The following is a 23,421-nucleotide window of genomic DNA, read 5'->3' on the forward strand; positions in this document are numbered from 1 at the left end:
GCTGCGCTATCTCTCTAAGCCTTGTACCCTTGACATCTGAAATAATTGTATACGCTGCCTTCAAACCTCTGAGTGTACTCAACTGATGTATGTTGGGATCAACTCTTTCATTTCATTTATATCTCTACCCTTTGTGAGACTAGCTCTGAACATAATGTAAAAATGACATTCAAAAATTAGTTGTGAGTTATATTTTTTAAAATTATGACTTTTGAGTAAGATACTCACAAAGATTGCCCACCCCACTCCTTGTGCTAAACTTGCTATATAATATCACATTTAGTTAGTGATCCAGGTCTACAAACCCCCAAAGTGAATGGTTATTCATTCATTTATTTGGTCTAAAGGGCTTTTTCCACACCCAGCTTAGGGGAGCACCCTTGCGTTGAAAGATTTAGGTCACTGATTTGGAAAAAAATACTTCCTCTGACAAAATATTAAGAAATTTGGAAATAAGTTTGTCCAATATAGAAACCTTAAGATTTTTCTGGGAAATGAAGGGCCACCTTTAGTTTTCTTTGGGGTTCTTAGAGGTGATCTACCTAGCACTTAGGTTTTGAAGTCAGACATTTACCTTGAGTTTATCATCACGTACTCTGTATAGTTGCTTAAGGATTCTTAAATCTAACCCTTAGTTTCCTCAGCTATTAACATAAGGTAATTATAATTTAGGAGTTTATTATAAGGAATTAATGAGCCAACTAGATAACAAAACCTGGGTAGTACCTGTAATGCAATGAGTATCTAATAAGAATTCATTCCTTGGCCTGGGAATACAGCTCAGTGGCAGAGTACTTGCCTAGCATGCGTGAAACTTTAGCCTCAAGCCCCAGGACCACAAAATGTTCTTATTAAAAATCAAAGTAAATCTTTTAAAAAGGAGGAGGCCTGAGAGGTGACTCGGCAGTTAAGAACATGTAGTACTCTTGTTAAGGACCTGAGTTCTGTACTAAGAATTCACAACAGGAGGCTCGTCACCCAAGAGTTCGGGGAACCTGACAGCTCTGGCATCATGAGTGAGCACCTACACTTTCATGTACCTCACACACCCAGGTACACAGAGGAAAAACAAATCTTTAAAAAAGAATCCATTCCTTCCATTTACTTTCCTCCTACAGCCTCAATAATCAAAGGAGACCAACTTATTTAATACGCCATCACTTACGAGGGGAAGACATTCAAGGCTACATGACTTTAGTTTTTTTGTGTTGATTATTTTCTCAAATTCCAACTTTTTAGTATTTTCACTTAATTCCCCCTGCTAACCAGTCCCACATAGTAACGACAGGGAACCCAGTTTTGAGAGTTCATTTCAAAACAAGATATTTAAAGACTTGAGCTTAGATGTCAAATTTCCCCCCAATACATTAATAGTCCCACTAGTTCCAATTAAATGCGACATTTTCCCAAGTTAATCCTATCTATGAAGAGGAAATTAATATTGACATTTAAAGATTAGCAGATGTTCTGTGAAAGTTATTTACTGGCGTGGCAAATTTGAGTGTTTTCATGTTAAAAATAGAGAAAATAGTCTTGATCAACCCTTGTTCCATATGTATATACATATGGCTGCTGTGGATCTGTTCTTACCTGTGTACCAGCAACTCCTGCAAGGTGGTCCCATTGAGATTCTCCCAGTTCGAGTGCAACCTCAGCCAGGGCTGGCTTTCCTGTCCTTGGATCAGCTCAGTCACAGCGTGTTCTCTGATACAAGGCAAATGCTGGGTAAATATTCAAAGTATAATGATCTTTGTACAGGCATTATTATCATTTAAGACCCATTTGTTTTAAATACATATATTTCACATTGTAAATCAGAATTTGAAGAAAAGAAATTCATTTGGGAGAATTTGGAATGGAGCATGATTAGCAGATGGGGAGAGAGTTAGTAAAAGTAAACTAAAACCAAGCTACTTCAGTCAGTCTCTCTGTTGACATTTGAACATGATGAGGTGTTAGAATTCTAACATCTGAAAAACTTCCAAAACCTAACAGCAGAAATCAAACAGAAACAATGAAGTTCATCTTTCTGTCTTGTTTCTTCTTCATTGTGATCCTGAAACATACCAAGGCCCCAAAATACAGAAAATCAAAGGCTAATTACGACTTAAATACGTTAAAATTATTAGTGTGCTAGGCAGTGGTGGTACACTTGCGAGGCAGAGGCAATCAGATCTCTGGATCTGAGGCCAGCCTGGTCTACAGAGTGAGCTCCAGAACAACCAGGGCTACACAGAGAAACTCTCTAAAGAGATGTGCCCATCTTTCCAAACCTGGTGCTGTGGAACTAAGTAACCTGGAGGCTCTAGATTTCTCATCTCCCTTTCTTTTTGCAGCGAGGGAGAGAAGATGAAGTCGTGGTTTGCTCTTCCTCAGCTGACTTTCCTGCAAATCGGGGACTGGCTGCCTCACGGCTATAAACCAAACACTCAATCAATACTGTGACCGAAAAGAAAAGAAGATTCCCCCAGGTCTGACAGAAACAGATCTTGCTGAAGAATGTTAAGCATCTCCATGCTGCTCACAAGAGCCTGGGAGTGAGGGGCTTTCATCTGGTTTTGATCAATGTAGCTTCACCTCGGCCAATAAGTCAAGGTTCCGCTCACAGACGTTAGCACTAGTTTGTCTCCCAGGGATCAATGGATAGCGAAAGAGGAACATGAGAAGCAAGGGAAGTGTGTTCTGAAGGAGAGGGGAAATGCAGATAAATGGTTTGCCTGCCATTTATCTACCAGGGTCATTAACTGGAATATTTTATTTCAAAGGATTACTGCGCCCTGCCATTAGGAATCTACACAATCCTTTGCATGCTGCCTTTGGGGTAATGTAAAAAATTTAAGGGAGGATGCTAAAATTAAACTTGACTTATGTTTCTTAAATGGGTTTGACAGTCATGTTCAAACAGGTACTGCTGGCTACCAGATGGTTTGAAACTCAAAAACAAATGTTACTTTAAGAGAGTTTAAATCACTGATGCATTCAAGTGGACATTAAAATGGACAACTATGAGTTAGCAAGGATAAACGGAAATTGAAACAAGAAATTAGAGGCTATCATTTCAGTGAGAGAAATAGACTACAGCTTGTTTTCAAAAGTTATTTGAGGCCCTGAGCAAGGACGTCAAAAAAAGACGACATCAAATGTGATAGAGTGAAGGCCGCTTCAGTCAGAAAGCTCGTTTGAGTCATCCATGGAGGAGTTGAGTCACGAATCATGATGATGGGGTTGGGGGTTTAGGCAAAGGTCTAGTGATCAGAATTCCAGGAAGAAAGCTGCCCTAGGAAGGAAGCAATTCAGAGTGCTGGAACATCAGTAATCAGACCAGAATGTCTAATATCTAGTGAAGAAGTAGGGGGTGCTTGAAGATTGGTAAAGTATAACAGGGATTGATATTTTATAAAATGCTAGAATAAAAGAACTGAACTTTCTATCTAGATTGTAATATAATAAAAAAAAGATGGTTTTGAGATGAAGGTAGCATGTTGATGCTGACTTGGAGGTAATTTTTAAAACAACATGACGAAAACCTAAGGTCAGAAATTAAGCCATCCCCAGAAGCTGTGCGGTGACATTTCGAAAAGACGAGGCTATGTAACAATTTCCAGTAGAAATAACTCAAGTCCCCTTGGGCCAACTGCTGAAGGCCACTGAAGTTGTACCATGTTCTTATTTGCCCTGTTCTCATTCACAGTCATGTCCAAATCAATGCTCTAACCTCTGAGAAGCTGATATCCTAGGAGATTTGTATGGAGTAAGATAAACTCCTGCTCCTGAATTCCATGGTTCACAACTGGGGTCGAGGTGAGAAGAGGGAGGGCTGGCTCTGAACAGTATTTGCTTCTGGAGAACTCAGGGAAGCTGGTTGTTATTTGATAAGCACTGGTGGGGATCTATTTTTAATGATGAGTTGTTTTCAGCCAAATGTAACACGAGAGAAAGCGAATCTGATTAACTTGAGCTCCTGCCTTGTTCGTCGCTGTTAATAACGGAGATTTTCTCTACCTCGCTGAGAAGTTGCCACTTAATTTTATAAATTATTCACAGGCTCAACTGACACGCTCTGAAATCCAGTTTGCTAACAGATATCCAAATTCCTGACAGAGCTTACCATGAGTGACCATAAACATAAACATAATGTGCTTGTGACAACTGGAATACTTTGTTTAGTTTTGTTTTTTCCAAAGATGATACCAGTAGTCTAATGGAAGAATTAAAAAAAAAAAAAACTTCTTCCTGTGGGTACCATTTTGGAAAGTATTCTCTTTTACCCAAAATATAATGTCTAGGAAGCACTACAAACACACCCATTGAAGCCTAGATTTTCTTTGCACCTAGACATTTAGCCACAACATTTTAGGATGTACAAGAACTTAACTCCCCAAGCATGTACCACAAGGCTATCAGAAAGGTCCCAAAGCTGCCATGTGAAGGTCATGGCGCTCCATGGCCTGTTTCATGTGGCTTCTGTTTAGACAAACAAACAAACATATACTCATATACTGTAGGCATTTTTTTCAAGAAGTAAAAAACCCTTGGATTGTTACATAGGGTAGATTTTCCCCAGTCAATAAACACAAAAGAAGGCAATGATGAATGAATGTGATCAAAATATATATTATACACATACATGACTTTTTCAAATAATTAATAATAAAAAGACATCTAGAGCTGGAGGGTTGGCTCAATGGTTATGAACACTTGCTGCTTTTGCAGAAGACTCTAGGTCAGTCCTAGCATTCACATGGTAGCTCACAACCGTCTGTTAACTCCAATTCTAGGGTGGTTCACAACTGTCTGTTAACTCCAATTCTAGGGGTTCCCATGTCTTCTTCTGGATTCTATGGGCACTAAGCATACACATGGTACACAGACATATATGTAAGCAAACATTAATACAAACAAAATGAAAGGAATGAATTCTTAGGAATAAAGAATTCTATCTTTTCTGGAAATCTAAGGCAGAAGTGAAAGACTAATATATTTTAACAAATGTGTGGAACATTATTAGCAATTATGGAAATGCAAATCAATATCATAGTGAAAATATTTTCACATTACCACTAGGCTGGCTAGCAAAAAAAAATTACTTAACAATCAGAGTTGACAAGGCTATGAAGGAATCATAATTCATACCTTGACAGTAGGAATCTGAAATGATATAGCCCCTTTGGAAAAGAGTTTGGCAGCTCTTTAAAAATTAAAGATGTTACCATTTGCTATAGTAACTCTAGTTATAAGTATTACTACCCAAGAAACTTGAAATGTATGCTTGTGTAAAAGCTTACAGGTGACTATTCATTGCAGCATCATAAATCAACAATACGGATGAACCTGGAAAACACTAAGCTAAATGGAAAGAGTGAAAAACAATAGCAGATATTATATGATTCTGCTTATGGAAATGTGCTCTGTAGAAAAACCCACAGATGCAGAAAATGGATTAGTAGTCATCAGGTCCTGGAGGAGGAATGAATGAAAACTGGTCGCTAATAGCCATGTGTTTTACGGTTGGGATAGAGTGGGCTGACGCTAATAAAAGCATTTTGGAATCAGACTGTATAGACTATATAACTTTGTGAATACTGCAAAAGCATTGCAATTATAAATGGAAAGGGTGGATTTTAGGATAAGCAAATTATATGCCATTCTTTGAAACCTTGGGACCACCATGAGCTACTTATCCAGGGTTAATATGCACAAGAACAGCATCCTGGGCTGGACTTTCAGCTGCAGTGAACACAGAGCTCTGAAGTTTCATGAGAGTAAGGCAACCATCCTGAAGTAAACAGTTCTTTCTCAGGGAGTAAACCCCAGGAGGCAACGACAGCATTAATCCCAGCAGAGAACACTAGAGACTACTGGGTAATATAATAGATGGTGTCTTTGCCCAAAATATAGAAACATTCTCCAAAAGGATGATTTTTTTCTTTTGATTAACTTTAAAAGATTAAGGCCAAAAAATTCAAATTACAGTTGACTCCATAAAGAAATTCTGCCAGTCAAATAGATCCAAGACACAGTTTCCAGATGAACTCAGTTCTGTAAAGATAGAGCTTATGAGAGGTCACATCCCCTAAACTTATCCTCAAATGCCAGATGTCTCAAAGCTGCATTTGCCAAGGATTAGAGGTCAGAATAAGTTCTGATTTGTATTGTTCATAAAGTGCATGCGCATATGTTTTTGATACTGTAAGTAGAAGTCGATACACTGTCAAAAGACCCCAGGAGCTTGATTTATACCTTTGTCTAACCAACAAAACATCGTGCTTCCAGCCCAGGGAGAACTCTGGAAGAACCAACAGATGACAGTTATGGTCTGCCATTTTTGCTCTAAGAAATGGATAGCAGAATCTGAGTCTGAAAAAAAAAAGAAGCCCATGTACATCTTTTTAATCAACTGCCTCTACAAGAAATGCTATGCCATTTCTGAATACATAATTCGGCATAGAAATGAGTTTATGAACATGGTCTTTTTAGACCTACTGAAGTCAGTAAACACCTTTCTTAGGAGAAGGGTGAGTTGGTTCTAGATGCTAAATTACAGCGCTGGTTTCAATCTGTGCTTATGGAATGAATCCTTGCAAAGATTAGAAATGACTATTTCTTCTTCTATACTTCAATAAAAAATTTCATGAACTCTGCTCTAAGTCTGTACCATTGTCAAATATGAAAATGAAGCCTATCTTATGCCCTGTGTTGTTCTCCCAAGTATCTTTCCTACTACGCCATGTTTCCTCCTACCCAGTGATGATGCTCCCCTTTGCATCCTCCGCACAATGATTACATCAGTGCTCATAGGCACATACTCCACAAAATGAAAAGAGAAGGTGGAAGATGAGTAGAACTAATTAGGGGTGGGTTTCTAAGGTTCAACTTTTTGATGCAGGGTATGTATAAAAGCTACTGGCCAGCCACTGAAGGCCGCAGCACTCCGTTCTAAAAACGAAGATGGAAAGCCATCCTCCTTCCCTTCCCGCCTGGCGTGGAGACCGCCAACTGTGACTGGAAAGACATTGTGATCAACGACTGTGACTCAAAGATGAGGTTATTTAGAGCTTGTTTGAGGCACCAGTAGCAGGCGTATGAATTTGTACAATGCAGGTGGTCTCCAGAGACCCAGGAAACAGCAGCTTTCTGAGCAGCCCATCCTTGCACCAGGAACGTGACCTCCCCTGCCTGTTATCTTCATTCTTTCCCTCTTCTGCTTCTCTGTATTTCTATGAGCCACTAAAGTGTACCTAAAGCCAGTCTTAGACGACCTGATGCTATTTGCTCATTTACACATGAATACAGTCAATAATTATAGCTTTTCAGCTATATTTCGACCTTAGATTCTCCCTGCCTCTCAGTGAAATAAAGTTATCAAAAATGAAAAAAACACCATACATTTATTATCTAAAATACTAACATTTCACTTTCAGAGTTAAAAAATTAGCTGGGCTGTGGAGGGGCATACCTTTAATTCCAACACTCAGCCTTGTGAGTTCAAGGCTAACCTGGAGTATAGAGTGAGTTCTAGGACAGTCACGGCTGTCCATAGAGAAACTCTGTCTCAAAAAAACAAAAATGAAAACAAAACAAAACGGAGTTGATAAAACATGGGAGATGGAATAAGTGAACTTTTGTTCAGAGTACCGCTATAGATCTAGCTGCCTGTGAAGCTCACACCAGGATGACTTCAAACCTGAAGCAATCCTCTTGTCTCTGCTTCATGGCTGTTGAAACTGAAGATATTCAATATCATATCCGGTAAAAGAAATTATTTTAAAAAAAATCTCATATTCACTAAAAAAAGAAATAGAAGCAACCCAAATGTTTGAAGGGATAATTGAACGTGGTATAACACTGGAAGTGTTAGCTATGAACAAAAATGAAGAGTTGGTGCACACTGTAAGACAGATGCTTGAGGATATTATCTAGACAAAAAGATCACAAGCTTCCTTATTAAAATATCCAGAATGGTAGTGAAATGCATAGAGACAAAAAAATGGATGAGTGATTTGCGATTCTGGAGGACAGTTGGGCGCATAGTTTGCTTTGCGGTAATAAAAACGTACTAGACAGAGGCAACGGAGACAGCCATGCAACACTGAGAGTATAAACCAACTGCAAATGAAATACTCACACTTGGTATGCACATTTTAGCTCAGTAAAAATCTAATATGCAAGAAATACGAAAGAAGATAGAGAGACATTTCAAACAAGATCCCTTCCGTTTGTAGCTCAACAGTTCCGCTTAAGGTGGCTTTCAGAACTGTTGCTCTGGTTGGAAGTCTTTGCAGGTCTGACTTACCCTCGGAACTCCCAATAGAGCTGGTCTCATTATGTAATTGAATTTTCATATTAAGAAATACCCCTAGGTCTCAGTGAGAGACCCAAGTTAAGCAATTTCAAGGGGGCTTCCATTTATCTAATCAAAATCATATCTAATCAAAATCATATCCCCTTTCATTTGAACACAATAATTTAATGGATTTTAATGGATCGCGACAGCTATAATTTTTTTTCTAATGCTGGAAAAGATTAAAATTCTCTTATTATTAGAAATAGCACCAGTTACTTAGATTTCCAAAGATGTGGGTCTTTACACGGAAGAAAATAGCTCAAGATGTTAGCCGTGATACGATCTTCAAGCTGGGGTAGCGAAATCATGCAGCTAGTTTCTGAGTTAAATGGCTCGTTATTGTAAACAGTTTTCATTTGCTCTGTGGCTCCCGGGAAATGCCATCAACTCCGGTTTTTAAGACTAGAATTTCAAGGCTCCTTTATCTTTTATTTCTCTCATTCCTATATTTACACTAAAATCTCGCATATATCATTACCATAACAAATCAAAATGCCAGCTAAGTCCCACAGCAGATACATGTGCATATACATCCCATAGGTGTTTGGTGACAGCGCAGATGAAGGCTTTCCTTGCAGAAGGAACTGAAACAGAACCCCTAACTAAACAGTGTGCTTCCGCCTTTCAGAGCATCCACTTCAGCCTGGGAACGTAGAAGCCAGAGTGGTCTTTTCCTTGACGCATATTTCCTGTATTACTTAGGATAAATAGAAATACCAGCAGCTTTGACTTCTATTTCTCAACTCTTCCTTAAAAAACAAAAGTGTGTGCTACTTAAAAAGAAATTTTCAGTAACCTCGAGGAGGGGCATGAAGAGTTTTCCATCCAGGTTCCACAAAGGAGACCATCTGAGCGCTTTATAAATAGTGAACGTATTCCATTTCAGAAGTGCTTAAAATACAGTTACTTCATTTACTTTCGAGGCTTCAACGTAACAGATCTGCAGCCCACACTCTACAGAGCAGGTGCCTAGAATTAAATAAGTTCCTCACGCCAGATTCATTTCCAGGGCTTTAGAGGATTCTTATTTCCCGGTTCTCCATCCATCATAAGGAAGATATTACTGCTTAGGTTCATGAAGCCCTCTGAGAAACTCATCAGTGCTACAAACTACTGACCTTACCCTAAACCCATCTGCCTGCAGGCCAGCTGACTCAACGCCTCCTGCCAGCCGTCGGCACACACGTGGTGTTCGGTCGCAGATCTGTGGACGGCCAGGAATGAGGAGGAGCTCCCGTTTTTCGAGAGGGTCACTGAGGGGGGGAAATGCGAGAAAGCCTAATTAAAAACACTCCTTCTCCTGAGGAGCAGAAGTGCGTACGCCTTTGCTGTGATTGCATGCACTCGTTCATGTTTATTTTAGCTGAGAACAATTTGGGGTTGACCCATTTTGTGCAAACCACTGCTCCCTCAATGTGACAGGAGATGGGGGGGAAAGGGGGGATTTCGTTCTGTTCTCTGCTTTCAAAGCCGTGCAGACTCCATTGAAAGAGACAGGCAGTTCCAGACCTTCCTTTATGAATTAGAAGGCGGCCAGAGGCAGAGTCCCAGGTGCCTTGAACTTACCCAGGGATTAGCAGAACTAATTGCAAGGAGCTATTTGAAACTCCGTGCATTTTTTCCTTCAGCATTGGGAAATGGCAGCACGTGAGGTTGGTGCTAATCTAGGGTTCACATGGCATGTGCTCAGACCCTAGCCCCTGCACTGGGTCAGCCGCAGTTCGTCTGAGGAACACCGTGTACCTGAACACAGCCCACATGAAATTCACGACTTGGCCAGAGGATGCAAAAGACGAAGGTAGAAGCCAAGTGAATGAGAGGAGTGATGAGTGCGGAATGAGGGGATTAATCAGAAAATCAAGATCACAGCTGCCACAATAGCTGAACTGCCTTCAAGTCCTGCCCATGGCTGGAAATTGCATCTGGATGAGGGGCAAGACACAGAGCTGAGAAAGAGACCACTTTCAGATCCTCTTCCGGGGGATGTAAACGATCCAAGAATGACTGATTAATCAGCACTATTGAATTTGAGGGATGAAATAAAATCTAAGTCTAAAAACGACATGCTTCCAAACACTGGAATGCAGAATGTTATACATAGAATATAGACATTTCAAGCAGAGAAGTAACTTGAGGGGGGAATGTTTTTGTTACTTAGAAACAGCACCCATGAATCACCACTGTCAACTTTTAAACAGGCAAACAAAATAGATGAACTTGGCTGGTAAAACCCGTGAAGTAATTTAGGATTAATTTCGCTTCAGTGGCTGACAGGCATGTGAACACAGGGCAGATGGCAGCGAGCTTACCACAGTCCCATTCATCTGAACTGTCTGAGCAGTCGACCCCTCCGTCACACCACAGGCCACGTGGCACACACTCATGGTTGACACATTCCAGCTCGTCGGCCTGGCAAAATGCTGGCAGGGGGACCAAGAAGGAAGAAGAGGGAAACGTTTGTGGGAAGAAAGCAAACTCTGTTCACGTAGATAGATGGCTTTTTAGGGGTCCCACTATTAAATTACTCTCTGAGTCACGTATAAATCTCTTTCGGATTTTTTAAAATTATAGTAAATCTCCCTGATTGCCTACTTAGCATCCATTTCCCCTCTTCCTTCCGTGAAAAGGAAACCTGATTTTGTCCAGGTTCATACCAGCCATCCCAAGTCCCAGAGGAAGATCTTGATTAGTTTAACATCCTCATGGCATTTTTCTGACTATTCTTATCTGAGAGTAATTATCGGTCCAGGATTAAACGTGATTCCATGAGAGACCCTTGGTTTATGGTTTTATGATTTATGCATTACAAAACAGCATCCACCCAAACTCTGCCTGCCAGGCCGTGTGCCTTACTTAGCCTTGGAACTAGGCCAGACTGGAGCAGACAGCTTCTAATCCCTGACTGGGACTATGCTGTGGGTGTCTGTGGTGAATGTCTTTCCTAATCCACACGAAAGCCCCTGGCTACAGGCTGTGACTCTGCCCAGTGTGGACCCACAAGGAATCCCTCAGTGATATTCCAAAGCAAGGAGCACAATCCCCACTTCCACCTATGGAATGTGACCAAGGCAGCTCACCCACCCAGATGCCCTTGGCTCTTGACCATCCAGCCTGAGGTCAAAATAAAGGAGTCACAGACAAGGTGATGTATTTCCACTATAGCCTCATGAATTCACTTTGCACGACTTTTATTATAATAATATAACACATGTATGATTCACATAACAATAAATGTCTTCATTTTTGGTTAGTGTAAGTTGAGCTTTCTGTTACTTGTAACTTTAAGAAATTTTTAACTAGTTCTACATATCATTCAGACATAAAAGATTTCAAAAGCACAAAACAATCCTACCATAGTAAGATAAGTATAAACTTTTTATGATCCTCTGATTTTTATATATGCATATTTACTTCGAAAATGCAGGACAACAAGCACATATTACTGAATATTTTCTATTATTCGGCTGCTGTGTTTGGGATAAGTGTTCTCTGAAGCCCACTCTTGAAGATTTGGTCTCCAGCCTGTGGTGCTATCGGGAAGCTGAAGAGCTACTTAAGCAGTCAGAGGGTGTGAGGGACATCTTGCCGTCAGTGAAGGCGTGGGAGCCAGAGGGACCACCGCATCGTCTCACTCTCTTCTAATACACAGTCTTGAGGTTAATCTGCGTCTTTGCTGCTTCCTCTCCTCCAAGATACGCTTTCCTGCCACAGGCTCAAATGGAATGAGTCTACAAAATGGCCTGAAACATCCCAAATTCTGAGCCAAAATAAACCTAACTTCTTAAGTTGATTCCCTCGGGTATCCATTTAACAAACAGGAAACCAACTACCTCATCAACTAAGGATATGTAATGGATCTAAGTCAAACTGTGTTTCTCTGCTTTACATTGTATGTCTTCCATTTTTTTGGATGCTGGGTGGTATTTTAATCTTTCCATATTGTTAGGATAATATGTATATGTATTTTATAGACATTTGTCTTTTTGGAATATGAAGGAATACCTTCATAGACAAAATCTTATCTGAAGAACTAAAAAACACACTGAAAATTTTGATATGTATTTCCAAATTTTTAGTTTATATTAAAGTGAGGCAAGGAGTATTTCTGATGAAAAACTCTGTTAACAAATTCTTCGAGGTACTTACAGCAGTTTTTTTCATCCATGCTATCAGGACAGTCTGGAAATCCATCACAGATCAACGTGTGCTTCAGACACTGCTTATTGGCTGGACATTCCCAAAGATCTCTCTCTTTGCAACCTGGAAACAGAAGAAAAAGCCATTCATGATAGATGCACAGTTGAAAATGGCATTTAATCAAATAAGGTAAAAAGGGAAACTTCGGCACAAAGGCATGATTCCTTCTTGAAGAGTTTGCACATCGGTGGTTACTATGAACAAGGTTTTGAGAGTTGGAACATCCAGTAGTTCCCATTCTGCATGACGAACAGAACAGCTCTTCTAACAGAAGATCCAAATCAACATATGGGAAATGGAAAAAAGGGAAAAAGCAGCTCTGCATTAGCATCCTTCCTGAGTTGTTCCTTTTGCTTTCGGAGTCAATTTGCCAGCATGCAAGGCATCTATAAAGCAAGCTATGCTTTTAAGCAAATATGCCAAAACCTAGAGATGTAAAAGTGTGCAATCTTAAAATGTAATTTCAGTCTACAAACTGAGGGGCCATCTGTATCTTTTGTAAAAGAGTCTCCTCATATGCTAAGTGCCTACAAAATTCATTTAAGAGCCAGGTGCAAACCATTGTATTTGGGTGGCCAGATACCTAAGGTCAGATATCTACCTCATCAGCTAGTATGGAAAACAGAAATAATTTGGAAAAGATCAAGAATGTGAGTTTACAACTTGAACTTCAATCTCTTCCCGCCCCCCCCCAGGAGCAAGTAGTTCAACTACACTTACGACGTATCATTTGGTTTAAGTGCAGTGTGTTTGAATATCAGCTAAGATATGCCAAGATTCTACTGTACTAGATGCCCCCAGAAGACCCATGGTCCTCACCATGCTGTGAGGGTATGAGAGAAATGATTTCATAGTTTTAAACTGTTATGTGTTTGTGGGTTTTGAGATGGTTTTACTGTGTAGTCAAGGCTGTTCTCAAATTCAAGGGCTCCCTTGACTTTGCTGATGCCGGTCATTTCCTCCTAGAACAGTGGTTAGCACATGGTAGACCCTAGAAGCATGATTAATTCAAATTCAACTTCACTTCATCTAAAGAACAAAAGACTCTAGTTCCCAGGAAAATATAATTTAAGATATCTAAAATGCAAAGCAATGACCAAATAAATATACTCTTCAAAAATGTTATTTCTCATCAGACCTATGACAAAGAACTCAGAGAAATATCATGGATGATTAATTTAGGATTCTTGGAATCCATTACAAGAAAAAAAATCTCACTGTTAAAAATAGTCATTCCAAACAAGAATCAAAATACTCCAGCAGAGTAGAAACTTCACTAAACTCAAATTAGATTTAGAGTCTTTCATCAACCAAAGATATGAGAAGTAAGTGGTGAGAGTCCTTCACTGGCCACGCATCAGGAATGTTCTTGGTCCAGACATGGATTCAGAGAACTCATGGTCAAGATATTTGGAGTTTTCAACTAGCAGAGGAAGCCAACCCTAAGTGCAACGTTCTGAAGATGATGCCCTCTAGAGACTCAAAATGTATCCTGAAATCTGTCACAGGCCCCCGTTCCTTTCCCACAGCCTAAACTTTTCATTCCATCAGAGAGCAGAGCAAACACAGAAGGTCTGACTGTGTTGTTGCTGGAGAAAGCACTACGTTAGTGGGGGATGAGAGAAAGGAGCCTGATGCAAGAAAATCTTTGGAATCAATGATGATTTGTACCCTTGGGAGGGATTAACATAAAAACAAGCACAGGAGCAGATCCCTCGGCATAAGGCCTTCTGTAGTGTACGCTCAGGAACAACAAGAGGCAGAGGCATTCATTATCTACTGTTTGTCTGCATTCTCCAACCCTAAGTGAGTATTCTGTGAGCATTAATGCTTCCTTTTGTACATCTTCTTCTGCTAGAAAAGTTTGTAGGACCAAACGCCTTTTAGGGGGACAGATGGTGAGAATAGATGAAAAGAAACAAAAGGAGGTCGTGGCATTTGTCATGGGGAAGATAGCATTCTGTGTGAAGACGCCACTTTGTCTGCAAAGTGACACTTTTGATGTAAGTCTGTGTTCAATGTACATTCTAAAAGAAAAGTGAAGACTTCTAAGAACAGATATGGACACGCCATGCAGCTCTAGGTTATGAGAACAAACGGCAGTGGTTGTCAGAGCAGCAGTCATGCAGCGCAGAAGGACTAGCAAGGCACACAAGAGGAGGATGGTGACAGGTAAGTTACTGAGTCCTGATGTGCCCAGGACTTTCCTAAGTTGAGTACCAGATGTTCCTTGTTCCAAGAACCCCACTGGTCCCAGGAAAACTGGAATGACTTGTTAACTTAAATACTATTCACTGAGCAGACCGCTCTGTGAAACAGGCTTCCACGATAGAGACAGGCCCCACCTGAACTGAACTCCTGGTTTCTCCCCCACCAAATTTTTTTAAATGTTGTTATAAGTAAGACAGTGAATCACTGTGGTGTGTGTGTGTGTGTGTGTGTGTGTGTTCGCCTTTTCATCACTGACACAATATATTAAGATTGGCTCTATTGATAACAGACTTGCACCAAGTAAGCATTCAGTGTTAGAGGGAAAGCCTGCTCTTCTCATGGTATACAAGAGGCAGAAAAAGACACAGAAACCCAGGGCAAAATAACAAAACAACACAATACAGTCCCCCAAGAATATACACCCAATGACTCACTTCCTCAATGAGACCCATCTCTCAAAGTTTCTATCACCTGCCATTAATGTCACTGAATTATGGAGCTATCCATGGGTTAATCTGAAGATTGGTTTAGGATCCTCAGAACCCAATGACTTTTCAGTGAACAGGTTCTACTAGCCAGGGGTTCAAGACCACTTCATATCCAAATCACAACACACAGATACTTCCATAATACTTCATATCCAAAGCATAACCCTAAAGTAGATATTATTGTTGTATAAAAGTCTTATTATGCAAATATGAGGGGCATTCATTTTCTTAACTGCAAAAAAATAAAACTTATTTCACTCTTCAGGCCAGAGCTACGAAGAAGGGGAAAGAGAAACTGTGATTCTGGGCCTTTGAGTTGATGAAGGGTGAAACAGTTCAGATGCAGGGACTCTGCGTCAGAAAATGCCCTGGGAAAGGACTGTGGATGCCCCTCAGAGTTAATCACATAGTTGGGACAGCCGGGGCTCAGGTCTAGCAGGCATGAATATCCTGAAAGAGTATGCATGATCCTGACTCCTCCCCAGTGCCCATCCTAGCAGTCCACATAGATAGCCTATATCCCCGCTGGGCTCTGAGCACTGACTATTGCAAGCAACAGCACAGGTCCGACAGCTACGATCTACATCTTTAGTTTTGGCAGGTTTCCCAATTCTTTTCTCTCCTAAGGGTGCACACTTCATGCCCTCTTTAACACATAGTGGCTTAAAGTCCTATGAAGAGGCAGAAGGAGGCAATAGTAAGGATTTAATCATAGGCTGAGGATCCCTCTCAATGGCTGAAATTCTGGAAACGTGATCAACAGGATCATCCATCCCAAATAGGACAAGATACTTTTATCATATAGACAGATGATAGATAGATAGATAGATAGATAGATAGATAGATAGATAGATAGATAGATAGAGACAGACAGACAGATAGATAGATAGATAGATATAAATAGCTAGATAGATGATAGATGATAGATATAGATATAGATATAGATATAGATATAGATATAGATATAGATATAGATATAGATATAGATACATATATGATAAAAGTTGGGAACTTTGTCCAGCTCTGTTTTGGGCATGTTATGTCAGTCCACTCCACACTGCCAAATTAGCTGACTGAAATAAGCCCAAGCCAGACAGAACTCCTTCTTCAAGCAAGATGAAGAGGGTGAATTTAGAAAGGAATTGCCTCTTAGATTCCTCACTACCATGGCAACTGGCTTCCTGGCCCCTGTCTTCTGAGGATTAGAATGGGAACATTATAAGTCTTTAAGTTATAAAAGGTAAATTCTAGAGAAGAGAAATGGAAAGCTGAAATTGCCAGGAACTCTAAATGCTGAGTCTGGACACCAAGCCTACATCTCCAGAGAGCATCTGCAATTCTAAGCTGCCCACCCGTTACACAACATAAGACAGTGACACATTGAACCGAGCAGCAAAATACCAAAGGGAAAGATCATTGCTCTTCTTTAGCAGGGAGGAATTAGGCCTGTTCAGAGATCAAAGACCAAACACACAGATTCATTCTAAAAGCACACTTAGGGTATGCCCCATGTATAGACACAACAACTCATTCTTCCGATGACCGCAGAGCGGTCTCATCCACAAGCAACGCCCTTCTGTGTGATAAATTACCTCAGTTTTCTTAAAGAGTACAAAAGTATAAAAACCCTTTCATAAAACTTCCAAAGTATCACATGAATGATCCTCTGAGGACCCTATAGAATCGGACTCTGAGGAGCAGTTCTGGTTACATCTAAGGTTCTTGTTGTATCTGAGCTTAATAAAAGACCAAAGATAATCGATTAACATGCTTTTTTCTTAATTTGAAGATAAATGAAAAGTCACTTGACAATTTGTATTGATCCCAAACTGTCTCTACATAGGGGTTTATCATTATTTACTAATCAGGACAGTGATCAGTTAGTGGTTATGATGCTATATTTGGGTAATTAAATATTTTTATGTTAGATATAAAGAACTCGCTTATGCCATATTCTCATCTAACGCCCCCCTGAGAAGACCCCTGACTGCATCAGACCTCGGGTACTACTGCATTTATATAATAACTTAGCCAGACTGGTCCCAACCCTAAGGAAAGCAAACCTCAGCCTTACACAGTCAGTGTCAAAGCCTGACAGCAAAAATCAAATATAGAATCCCATTGCTGTTTTCTTGTTTTTGAAGTATAATTTTTGAATTGATTCTTTGGGAATTTCAACTCATGCACCCCAATCCCACTCATTTCCCAGTCCCTTTGTATCCACCCTTCACCCTTGTTGTATCCCCCTCCCAAAGGAAAACTTAAAAAGAAACAATTAAAATTAAAAATTAAAAAAATAAGAATATTTTAAAAAACAAAAAAGCGAGTACATCCCATGATCCTCTTTTTGGCTCTGGGTTACCTCACTTAGGATAGTGTTTTCTATTTCCATCCATTTGCATGCAAAATTCGAGAAGTCATTGTTTTTTATGGCAGAGTAGTACTCTAATATGTATATATTCCACATTTTCTTCATCCATTCTTCCATTGAAGGACATTTAGGTTGTTTCCAGGTTCTGGCTATTACAAATAATGCTGCTATGAACATAGTTGAACAAATGCTTTTGTCATATGATAGGGCAGCTCTTGGGTATATTCCCAAGAGTGGTATTGCTGGGTCCAGGGGTAGGTTGATCCCAAATTTCCTGAGAAACCGCCACACTGATTTCCAAAGTGGTTGCACAAGTTTGCATTCCCACCAGCAATGGATAAGGGTACCCCTTCCTCCACAGCCTCTCCAGCAAAGGATATCATTGGTGTTTTTGATTTTAGTCATTCTGACAGGTATAAGACGATATCTCAAAGTTGTTTTGATTTGCATTTCCCTGATCGCTAAGGAGGTTGAGCATGACCTTAAGTATCTTTTGGCCATTTGAACTTCTTCTGTTAAGAATTCTCTGTTCAGTTCAGTGCCCCATTTTTCAGTTGGGTTAATTAGCATTTTAAAGTCTAGTTTCTTGAGTTCTTTATATATTTTGGAGATCAGACCTTTGTCTGTTGCAGGGTTGGTGAAGATCTTCTCCCAGTCAATTGGTTTCTAGCCATAAATAAAGGTCACTGAGTCTATAATTTGTGATCCTAAAGAAGCTAGATAAGAAGGTGAATCCAAAGAAAAACATATAGTTATTATCCCTGCTATGGGAAATAGACAAGATTGCTGGGCAAAAAATTGGCATCTTGGGGGTGGGGTGGGATGGGGGTAAGGGGAGAAGGGGAGAGAAAAGTAAGAAGGGGAGGATGGGGGGAACTTGGGGAAACGTGATGATTGGGGATAAAACAAAGTTGGATAGAGGAGCAGGGAATCACATAACTTAATTAAGGGAACCACCTTAGAGTTGGTAAGAGACTTGAACCTAGAGTGGCTCCCAGGTGCCCAGGGCAATGTCCCCAGTTAGTTCCTTGGGCAGCTGAGGATAGGGAACCTGAAATCCTATAGCCATACTGATGAATATCTTGCATATCACCATAGAACCTTCATCTAGCGATGGATGGAGATAGAGACAGAGACCCACACTGGAGCATCGGACTAAGCTCCCAAAGTCCCAATGAGGAGCAGAAGGAGGGAGAACATGAGCATGGAAGTCAGGACCATGAGAGGTGCACCCACCCACTGAGACAGTGGGGCTGATCTATTGGGAGCTCACCAAGGCCAGCTGGACTGTGACTGAAAAAGCATGGGATAAAACCAGACTCTCTGAACATGGCGGACAATGAGGGCTGATGAGAAGCCAAGGACAATGGCATGGGGTTTTGTTCCTACTTCATGTTCTGGCTTGGTGGGAGCCTAGCCAGTTTGGATGTTCACCTTCCTAGACCTGGATGGAGGGGGGAGGACCTTGGACTTTCCACAGGGCAGGGAACCCTGACTGCTCTTCGGACTGGAGAGGGAGGGGGAGAGGAGTGGAGGGAGGGGGAGAGGGGCGGGAAGACAGGGAGGAAAATGAGAGTCTGGGAGGAGGCAGAAATTTTTTTTTCAATAAAAAAATTTAAAAAAAAAAAACAAAAAAGCAAGTAAACAAGAAAAAAACCACTTTGCTCTTCTGTCTTTCCCTCCTCTCCAAGGCCTCTTCATTCTTCTTAATGCACTGGGTGGCGCTGTGTATCATGCAGTAGACTCATCTGTCCAAACAGCTTAACCCGCAACTGTTCACTGTGTAATGAGTTGTTGGCCTGGTTCAAGGGCCTCTGGCTTCTGGTATATCATCAATACTGGACCCTCACTGAAACTTCTCTCAAATATCCTGCCATTGCCCTGAGTCATGGAGATCCTGTAGCTATGGTTCCACGGGCCTAGTACCTTCACATACTCCAGCAGGTCATAGCCAAGGTAGATGTTGGTGAGCACCAACTCAAGGACCTGGATGTGTGCCTAGGTGGTAGCTAAGTTGGTCAGTCCAGCTGCTGGGACCACACCACTCGGGGAATGGGTGGGGCCATCTTTCCCAAATGTGTGTGTGTGGGGGGAGTGTGAAGGGTGAGACCAGCTCTCCATGTTGAGATCATTGGGGTCCATTATTTGAGGGCAAACAAGAGGCGGGGTCAGCTCTCCAGTGTGTGGAATAAGGGCCCTCTCTAGACCAGTGAGGGGCAGGAACAAATCAACACGGCCCTTGTACTTCAACACATGGTTCATCACATGGTTCACATGTACCCATATGATAACACGGGAAATGGATATCAACACAGACCCCAGCTACAGCAGGGGTCACCGTGGTCTCAGGGGTCAGATCATCATCGACCCAGCAGCAGCATGGTCCCTGAACTCCAGCATAGTTTTAGGGGCTCATCCAGACCCTGGGCAATCCCATGGCCTTCAATAATAACAGGAACCACAGACTTCAACACAGACCCTGGCTGGGGCAGGGCCATGGGGCCAGACGTGGTCCTCTGTACATTGCTGTTTTCTTTGCCTTTCATGTTTGCTTCTCTGTTCAGGCCTGTTTGCTCTCCACTGCTTGGTTCATGGAAAGTGTTATGCTGAAACTGATCTTAGTTTAACCGTATATGGATAGGTTTTATATTTTACCACTGGCAAGCTGTCAATCTGTAAGATGAGGAAGCTCTTCTGCCCTAACACTGCTAACTCTCCTAATCCCTTCAGCGTCTCCAAGGCTTCCCTCCCGTGAGTCAGTTCTCTGGTGATGCAATCAGGCTTGCAGAGTCCTTCCAAGCATTTGTTGGAAACACTCGAGTATTAACAAACCTTGCAATGCTTGTTTACAGTAGCAATTGCAACAACGAACAATTTAATCATGAGAGCAGAAACCCACTCAGAGCAAAATTCTCTGCTAAGTTCTCCCACACTGATTTTGAAAGTACATCTGTAATTTATGTGCTTTGGTAATCACATTTCCAGACAGAAAATTGCTAAAGAAATATACAATCAATTTAATTTCTGACACATTGAAAGTTTCATGACTGAAGTAAGTGTTGTTTTGAAGGGAACCCCCAGTAGTGTTGCTAAAATTTCCATGTGAGCTGTAGATTCACAGTACACAGTTCCAAGCACCGAGTGCCTTAAATGCAAGAAGCATAGAATAAATCAGAGCAATAAGAAAGATAGAATGCAGCCCAACTTCCCTGTTTCTATTTCCTCATGGGTCTATCTGCACATGAAAACAGAGGTTAACAGCAGAGTATAAACTGTAGAGTACCCAAGTCCCTTGGGACCTGACATCATCAGTGATGTGTCTTCCCAACACACTGGACAGCCCATTTGAGTGCATATATGCGTGCCAAAGGGGAACTTTTCCATCATGAAAAACTCAGTACAAATTTTCTCATGTAAATTATTACTATTAAAACAATCAGTTTTGCTCCAAATGAATTAATTTCTTATCAATTTCTAACTTTTTACATCAGAACTATCTTAAAAATGAAAAAAGTTTAGTTTATCATTGTGGCTTTCTGTTAATTATAAGATTAAAACTTTTATGAAAACTTATTATTTAACTAGAATGTTGATATTTTAGTACTTAAATGAACTATATTATAATACTGTGAATTCATTTTTCATAATGCATTTTGGAATTGTAGCCAGAGACTGCTTGTTTATTTCCCGGCTGCTCAGACCCAAATAATCACACAGGAACTATATTAATTTACAACACTGCTTGGCCAATAGCCTAAACATATTCCTAGCTAGCTCTTACATCTTAAATTAACCCATTTTTATTATTCTGTGTATCACCACAAACTGTGGCCTACCAATACAAGTTCCGGTGTCTTCCTCCTTCAGCAGCTACATGGCATCTCCCTGACTCCACCTACTCCCTCTATATATCTCTGTTCAGATTTCCTGCTAGGCTTTATTCTGCTACGCCATTGGCTGAAGCAGCTTCTTTGTTAACCAATGATAATAAAACATATTCACAGCATATGAAGGGGAATCCCACATCACAGAATGAAGACCATTTATTCTTGGCAAGATTTTGTATTTTTTCATTTTATTTGTTTTGTTTTCTAGACTCATGTAGCAGCCCAGGCTAGCTTCATACTTATTTTATCATTGAAGATGACCTTCAAAATGCTGAGATTTCAGGTGTGCAATCCCAAGTGACATAACCCATTATTTTTGTTTGTTTGTTTTTTGTTGTTATTTTATTTTTCTGAGACAGGGTTTACTCTAAAGTTTTAGGGCCTGTTCTGGAACTAGCTCTTGTAGACCAGGCTGGCATTGAAATCACAGAGAGCCACCTGCCTTTGCCTCCCAAGTGCTGGGATTAAAGGCCCATTATTTTTTAAACTAGGTATTTGCCAAATATTTAGTCACCCACTGGAAATTTAGTCACTTCAATAGAATCATATAACCAGAATGATTTGAATAATCTAAGATAATTGATCTTATATCATACCTTTGAATACTACACCCCTGCAAAGTTCTTAAGTGAAAAATCTAATACATTCTGGATATGCTACTGATGTGACAGTCAGTGAATTTTTATTTTTATTTTTTACAGAAAGCTCACAAACAGGCAAAGTATAGTAAGTTCTCAAATTATTAAATATTGCTCCATAGAAAAATTACACTGACCTCTGTACCACCATCCTGACAACTGTAATCTTCCAGAGGATGCGTGTGTCCATATTTATAGTTGCTGACAGTGGTTCAGTTGATTGCTTCTGGCATTTTGTCTTGGCCAGGAGGACAATATTTACTATGAAAATTCATTTTGAGGGGGAAGGCAATATTTCATACTTCAAAGGCCAACTGAATGAAATAATCTCAAAAGATATATTACCTCATGTGCTTCCAATGAATAAAATGTCAATTTTATTTTAGGGTATGACAGACTAAATAATCATAAGCAAGCAAGCCTTTAGATAGCACTTCAATCATTCTGCTCAATGCCAGGCATTGTTTGCTGGAAAACACTGTCTGTGTTCTGATCCCTGGCACATTCTCAGCCGACAAGAGCTACCGTTTTCAGAACAATAAACCGAAAACGGCAGTGTTCAAATTGCCATTGGCATCTTCAGTCTCTCCATGGCGACTTCGGGGCTCAATAGAAAAGGTGTCAAGGAGAGTTTTATCCTTTTCAGCAGAAACAAAGCGAGAGGGGAATGAAAATAAATCTCAATTAAATGTGAACACTGTGGCCTGAACCGTCTTTGTGGATGCAGATGCCCGATTAGCAGCTCAGGAAGGCTATGCCAAGACAGCATTATTCTTCCCAGAAGCCAAATAACTGAACTGCTTTGCAATCTAATAACAAAAATAGTTCCTCACATTTGTGACCTGTTCTTTTTCCCATATATATTTGAATTTATATCATATATTGGCATATGATATAAATTGCAATTTTAATATAAATTAAAATGTAACTTAGTAGAAAGATCATACCAATTCATAGCTTATGGTCTGTGGATGTCAGAAAGCAGATGCTGCTTCCTAAACAAGCAAACTGTTTACATATTCCAACACAGTTCCTTATACTTGGCAGTTACTATTGTGAATGAAAAAGAACCAGTCATATCTCACACACATACCGCAGTTCTCTTCATCGCTGTCGTCGTCACAGTCAGCCTGGCCATCGCATCTTCTGGAACCTAGGACGCACCGTCCTGAGCGACACTTGAAGTGGCTTGGCGAACATTCTGTCAAAAAGCAGTGCATTGCAAAGACGTCAACCAGCATCTTGGGTTTCCATTGAGAGTGGGCAAGTACTAAAGATAGAACAG

The 23,421-nt window shown here is 40.5% G+C and overlaps 1 protein-coding gene across 2 annotated transcripts in view; it reads right to left on the reverse strand.

Annotated features, from left to right (window-relative positions):
• Positions 1-23,421, reverse strand: part of Corin (corin, serine peptidase) — a 180,577-nt gene that overhangs the window by 18,708 nt on the left and 138,448 nt on the right. For both annotated transcript variants that reach the window (XM_050149552.1, XM_050149551.1), the window contains exons 13-17: positions 23,230-23,337; positions 12,491-12,604; positions 10,654-10,764; positions 9,468-9,597; positions 1,591-1,704 (exon numbers count right to left, since the gene is read on the reverse strand). In XM_050149552.1, coding sequence (XP_050005509.1) covers positions 1,591-1,704; positions 9,468-9,597; positions 10,654-10,764; positions 12,491-12,604; positions 23,230-23,337 — 577 coding nt within the window. The remainder of the gene's footprint in view (positions 1-1,590; positions 1,705-9,467; positions 9,598-10,653; positions 10,765-12,490; positions 12,605-23,229; positions 23,338-23,421) is intronic.

The sequence above is a fragment of the Alexandromys fortis genome, unplaced genomic scaffold (genome assembly GCF_014885135.2).
Source record: "Alexandromys fortis isolate MF-2015 unplaced genomic scaffold, M_Fortis_MF-2015_v1.1 scaffold_0, whole genome shotgun sequence".
Lineage (NCBI taxonomy): Eukaryota > Metazoa > Chordata > Mammalia > Rodentia > Cricetidae > Alexandromys > Alexandromys fortis.